At 50.6% G+C, this 5,972-nt stretch overlaps 1 protein-coding gene across 1 annotated transcript; it reads left to right on the top strand.

Annotated features, from left to right (window-relative positions):
* The first annotated feature begins 223 nt into the window (after positions 1-223).
* LOC124980124 (tubulin gamma-1 chain) lies at positions 224-5,647 on the top strand. Its single transcript, XM_047545358.1, has 11 exons — positions 224-353; positions 666-778; positions 981-1,148; positions 2,723-2,791; positions 3,072-3,151; positions 3,569-3,695; positions 3,922-4,008; positions 4,104-4,253; positions 4,679-4,831; positions 4,913-5,074; positions 5,258-5,647. Exons 1-11 carry the CDS (start codon positions 305-307, stop codon positions 5,453-5,455), a joined length of 1,356 nt encoding a protein of 451 aa, XP_047401314.1. The 5' UTR covers positions 224-304; the 3' UTR covers positions 5,456-5,647.
* Positions 5,648-5,972: the final 325 nt, after the last annotated feature.

The raw sequence follows: 5,972 nt of genomic DNA, 5'->3' as shown, positions 1-5,972 counted from the left end.
ATCAGCTGGGAAGGCCGCCTCTCGCCGCCGCGCGCATGCGCACAGGAAAGAAGGAGGAGGAGGATACGTCAAAGCACGTCCCCAACGCCGAGGCGCCGAACCAGGTCCGAAAGCACGCACGCGCAATCCGCACGACCGAAGCCAAATGAATAAGGAAATGCCATCTCCAGAACTCAATTCTCATTGGAAAGGGGAAAGTTCGTGGGTGGGGCGGGTTGTTTGGCGCCTGCGTCTTGAGGCGAGCGGGCAGGCGAGCGGCGGCGTTGCTGGCGGGAGCGGCTGCAACGCCGGTGCCTGAGGAGCGATGCCGAGGGAAATCATCACCCTACAGTTGGGCCAGTGCGGCAATCAGAGTGAGCGAACCTCCGGCCCCTCGGCTACCTAGGTTCCTTACATTCGATGGGATCTCACTGTGGAATCCTAGATTCCATCGGTCTTTCCTAAAATCGTAGTTCTCCGAAAGGCGGGACGTCCCTGACCCAGTGTCCAACCCGGAGGGACCCTCCCCTACCCATTTACTGGCATGCAACCCTTTCCTCACACACGAGCGAGTCCTAAAGCTTCACTTCTCATCCCTGAACCCTCGAGCTCAGTCCCCCATCTGCTAATTGGATCTTGCCCAGACCCAGATATCCTCTTTCTCCCCTGCCTGCCTCCTCCCCCAGTTGGGTTCGAGTTCTGGAAACAGCTGTGCGCCGAGCATGGTATCAGTCCTGAGGGCATCGTGGAGGAGTTCGCCACCGAGGGCACTGACCGCAAGGACGTCTTTTTCTACCAGGTGCCCCCAGCGACTTGGCCAAGGCCTACAGTGACCCAGGGGGCCTGAAGGGAAGGGCAGTGGCTTGGTATTGGGAAACCCTGTGGACAGAGTAGCCAGGGCAACTAGTTTGAGGAGGGAGGGTCTGCAAAGCCAGAGATTGGGAGGTCTCAGGACTTGGCCCACCTACTTGATTGAGCCCCTCCTGGATTCCCCTTGACAGGCAGATGATGAGCATTACATCCCGCGGGCAGTGCTGCTGGACCTGGAGCCCCGGGTGATCCATTCCATCCTCAACTCCTCCTATGCCAAGCTTTACAACCCAGAGAACATCTACCTATCGGAACATGGAGGAGGAGCTGGCAACAACTGGGCGAGTGGATTTTCCCAGGTCATTTGCTATTCTCCGGCCCACAACTCCCTGTGTGAGGACAGACCCTATCACTTCCTAGAGAATTAAACCAGATCAGGGATGTGAATGCTGGAGGGCAAGAGACATGTTTGCCTAGAGTTAAATTTATAATATCATTAACCTGTACTAGCTAGTGTTGTGTGCCAGACCATTCTAAGTGCTTTACATATGTTAATTTATTTATATAACCCTAGAGGTAGGTCCTCAGTCTCTTCTTTTCCCTTCCAGAATCCAAAAAGCTCTGATGCCAAAAGACTTTTTGTAACGTATTTAGCAGTAAAACCAAATTTCAATGGAAACAGGATATTTTATAGCTTCTATCCAACTTAATGTCATTACCCAAACTTTCATTACTAAAATATTAAGGTGTTTGATTAATGCACCTCAGACCCCCATGAGGTTATATTTAATATGCATTATATGTCTCACATTGCCTAAAATCTGATATGTTGCTGGCCATGTCAGCACATGCTTTTTAATCCCAACTACTCAGATGGCTTGCTGTCTTTGGAGGCAGGAGGATTGAAAGTTTGAGGCCATGCCTGTAATTCCACTGGCTCGGAGGCTGACCAGGAGGATTGTGAATTCAAAACCAGCCTCCCCAACTTAGTGGGGCCCTAAGCAACTTATTAAGTTCTGTATCTAAAGAAAATATTAAAAGGGCTGGGGATGTGGCTCAGTGGTTCATTGCCTCTGGGTTCAAGCCTTGGTGCCAAAATAAAGAAAGTTTGAAGCCAGGCTGAGCAATTTAGCAAGACTCTGTCTCAAAACAAAAAATTAAGAAGGGTTGGGGATGTAGGTCGGTGATAAAGCACCTCTGGGTTCAATCCTCAATGCCAAAAAAATAAATAAAATCTTTTTAGCTCCAAAACGTAACTGGCCCAAGCATGTTAGATAAGGGAATGTGATTGTGGGTTATTATCTTCATTATACAGTTAAGGAAACAGGTGTAAAAATTATGTAGGGCTGGGGGTGTAACTCAGTGGTAGAGCAATTGCCTAGCATCAGCACCACATAAAAATAAATAAAATAAAGATATTGTGTCCTTCTAAAAAATAATAATCTGCCTGGCGGGGTGGTGCATGTAATCCCATTCGCTTAGGAGGCTGAGACAGGAGGATCAAGAGTTAAAAGCCAGCCTCAGCAAGAGCAAGGCATTAAGCAACTCAGTGAGACCCTGCCTCTAAATAAAATACAAAATAAGACTGGGGATGGGGCTCAATGGTTGGGTGCTCCTGAGTTCAATACCTGGTAACCCCCCCCAAAAAAAAGAAGATTGTGTAATCTGCCCAGAGTCACTCAGCTGTATAGAACTAAATCTACAGTGATAGAACACTTGCCTAGTGTTCATGAGGCCCCAGGTTCAATCCCCAGCACCACCCAACTTGCTTATAACTGCTGGGCTGTACCACCTCTCCATGCAAATAAAAAGCAAAGCAGCTGTGCTTCATAAAAGGATTTTTAGGTGCTATAAAGAAAATTAAGGGTATTCTTAGGTCAGAGTTTTTGTCTCATGGTCCTGTCCCACACTGATCCTTTCCATGTCTGTTCAGGGAGAGAAGATTCATGAGGACATTTTTGACATCATAGACCGGGAGGCAGATGGCAGTGACAGTCTAGAGGTGAGTGTATCAGTAATGCTAGTGGGACTCAACATGGAAGGTTTGGCAACACCCCATAGAAGCCACCTGTTAAGCATTAGATCAATCCATTTACCCCTTGCACTGAGCAGAAGCTACCAACCTTATTGAATAGAAGGTAGGATCTCCTAAGCTGTATGGGTGAGGGACAGGAAGGGAAATAAGAACATAGGAAGACAGGAGTCCAAAAAATTGAGAGATGGATCTAGTTTGAAATCCTGCTACTATATACATAGACACTGACTGTCCATTTCTAATGCAGGGCTTTGTACTTTGCCACTCCATTGCTGGGGGGACAGGCTCTGGCCTGGGCTCCTACCTCTTAGAACGACTGAATGATAGGTAAGTCTGTGTTTGTGGACTAGAAGAGACATGATCTTAAAGTGGGTTTCCTAAGTGACTGCGAGGCCCAGCAGACATATCACCCTATTTACTGGAGCAGGAAAGAGCCCTTCTATTGCCTCCTATAATGGGGAAAGTGAACTTATGATGGAGAACCAGATCACATTCCAATTGGTCAGAACTAGAGCCTAGAATCTGGCCTCTGGTTGAAGGTCCAGGGAGGGCTGCCAAGTTTGGAGTTGAAATCCTGGATTTTGTGATGTCTGTTGGCTCTTCCCCCTCTGTGGTTATGGACTTTGAAAACTCAGATTCCCTAATTTCCCCATCCAGATTTAGCTGCTTCCAGATAGCTGTCGAGGAGGCCCATGTTTACCAAGCCTCCAGTCTGTTGCTCTCTTCTTCTCCCAACCTCACCAGGTACCCCAAGAAGCTGGTGCAGACATACTCAGTGTTCCCAAACCAGGATGAGATGAGTGATGTGGTGGTCCAGCCCTACAACTCACTCCTCACCCTCAAGAGGCTGACCCAGAATGCAGACTGTGTGGTGAGTCTAGGCTTCTGTCTGTCCCCAATCCCAATGCCCCTGTCTGTTTAATCATTTTCATGCATTCAAGAAGTCTGTTTTGAGTCCACCTGTTCCACATGCCTGGGAAAGTTCCTTTAGGGTGAGTTCCTCTAACCATGAGACTCAAAGCTTTAGAGCCTAGGCTCATGCAGATCTTCTGATATTCCTGTCCCCATAAAATCTGCCACTATCTTCTGTCCCCCAGGTGGTGCTGGACAATACAGCTCTAAACCTGATTGCCACAGACCGCCTTCACATCCAGAACCCATCCTTCTCCCAGATCAACCAGCTGGTGAGCCCCCTTCAGAAACCCTACTTGCTGGAAGGCTATCTGGGAAGGGAGGTCCCATATGGGCCAAGACCCATGATACACACACCCGTTTCCAGGTGTCCACCATCATGTCGGCCAGCACCACCACCCTGCGCTACCCCGGCTACATGAACAATGACCTCATCGGCCTCATCGCCTCGCTCATTCCCACACCCCGGCTCCACTTCCTCATGACCGGTTACACCCCCCTCACCACAGACCAGTCAGTAAGAGCAGCCCTCAGTGTCCCGGCCAGGGCTGGCCTGGACCCAGAGACACTGACCTTGCCTCTCTGTTCTCCCCTCTGTCCCAAGAGCTGTCCTTTGCTGCCCCGCAAGGCTTTTGCTCAGGGACTGGCAGGAAGCATGCCACTTGCCTGCTGACTTGTCTTTACCTTCCTTCAGCCTTTGGCTCCCGCAGCAACTGGGTGGGATGGGGTTGCTTCTGCTCCTGCGCTGGAGCATGAATCTGCTTAGCAGAGGAGGGCTAATCCTCCTCCTGCCTCAGAGACTCAGGGTAGACCTGAACCTATAGACATGCCCCAGAGATACCACAGCACCCCAAGTCTGATGGGGACATGTGTTGGCTCCTCTTCTGGACTGGACTGTGCCTTGAGTGCCAGCCTGGTCCCTGTGACCCACCTTGCCCTCAGGTGGCCAGCGTGAGGAAGACCACAGTCCTGGATGTCATGAGGCGGCTGCTGCAGCCTAAGAATGTGATGGTGTCCACAGGCCGGGACCGCCAGACCAACCACTGCTACATCGCCATCCTCAACATCATCCAGGGAGAGGTGGACCCCACCCAGGTAGGTGAGGCCCCTTTGCCCTATCCCCTGACCTACAGAGTAGAGGAATGGCCCCCACCAGTGCTCCTGTGCCCGCCCCAGGTGCACAAGAGCCTGCAGAGGATCCGTGAACGGAAGTTGGCCAACTTCATCCCCTGGGGCCCAGCCAGCATCCAGGTGGCCCTGTCGAGGAAGTCACCCTACCTGCCCTCAGCTCACCGGGTCAGCGGGCTCATGATGGCCAACCACACCAGTATCTCCTCGGTGAGTCTCACAGTGTGCATCTTTTTCTCTAAAGTCAGTTTCCTGACGGTGCCTCTCCACTCTGCCTCCCTGCCCCCCCTGCTTCTGTATTTTGTTGTGGGGATAACAGCCTTGGTGTCCTGGCTGTCTGGGCCATGTTGCTCCTTGATTTCTTTGTGACTCCTGCTTTCTAAATGCCCCAAGCTCTTTGAGCGGACCTGTCGCCAGTTTGACAAGCTGCGGAAGCGGGAGGCCTTCATGGAGCAGTTCCGCAAGGAGGACATCTTCAAGGACAACTTTGATGAGATGGACACATCCAGAGAGATTGTGCAGCAGCTCATCGATGAGTACCATGCAGCCACACGGCCAGACTACATCTCCTGGGGTACCCAGGAACAATGAGTCTCCCAGGACAGGGACCCTCATCTGCCTTACTGGTTGACCCAGGCCCTGCCTGACTGACCACTCCTCAGCACAGATCAGGGACCTCATAAATATCTCACACACACACGAACACGCACTCTCTGTTGGCCTGGGGACACGTTTACTTCTCCTCTTATGAGACTATTTATCTTTAATAAAGCACTGGATATAAATCAAGTCACTGGTCTCTTCGAAGGCTTCAGCACTGGGGAAGAGGGATGCCTGTTCATCACTGACAAGGTCCTCCCACACTTCTAGCATCTTCAACTCTGTGAAAACAGCCTTCCCTGGCTTTTCCTTCAACCTAGTTTCAGAGAGCACAGGTAGGGTTTGACCCACTTGAAATTCCTTTCCAGGTAAGAATGTCCATAGATAACGATCTTGTTCTGACACAAGTCATAGTTCCCTCCCACTGCAAGTGTGGAACATTTCACCTTTTTCATATTGACACATCAGTGTTCTCTTGATCATCACAACCACAGGCCTGGGAGCACCA

Source organism: Sciurus carolinensis, chromosome 3, assembly GCF_902686445.1.
Source record: "Sciurus carolinensis chromosome 3, mSciCar1.2, whole genome shotgun sequence".
NCBI classification, from domain to species: Eukaryota; Metazoa; Chordata; class Mammalia; order Rodentia; family Sciuridae; genus Sciurus; species Sciurus carolinensis.
This window is presented reverse-complemented; position numbering and strand designations above follow the sequence as displayed.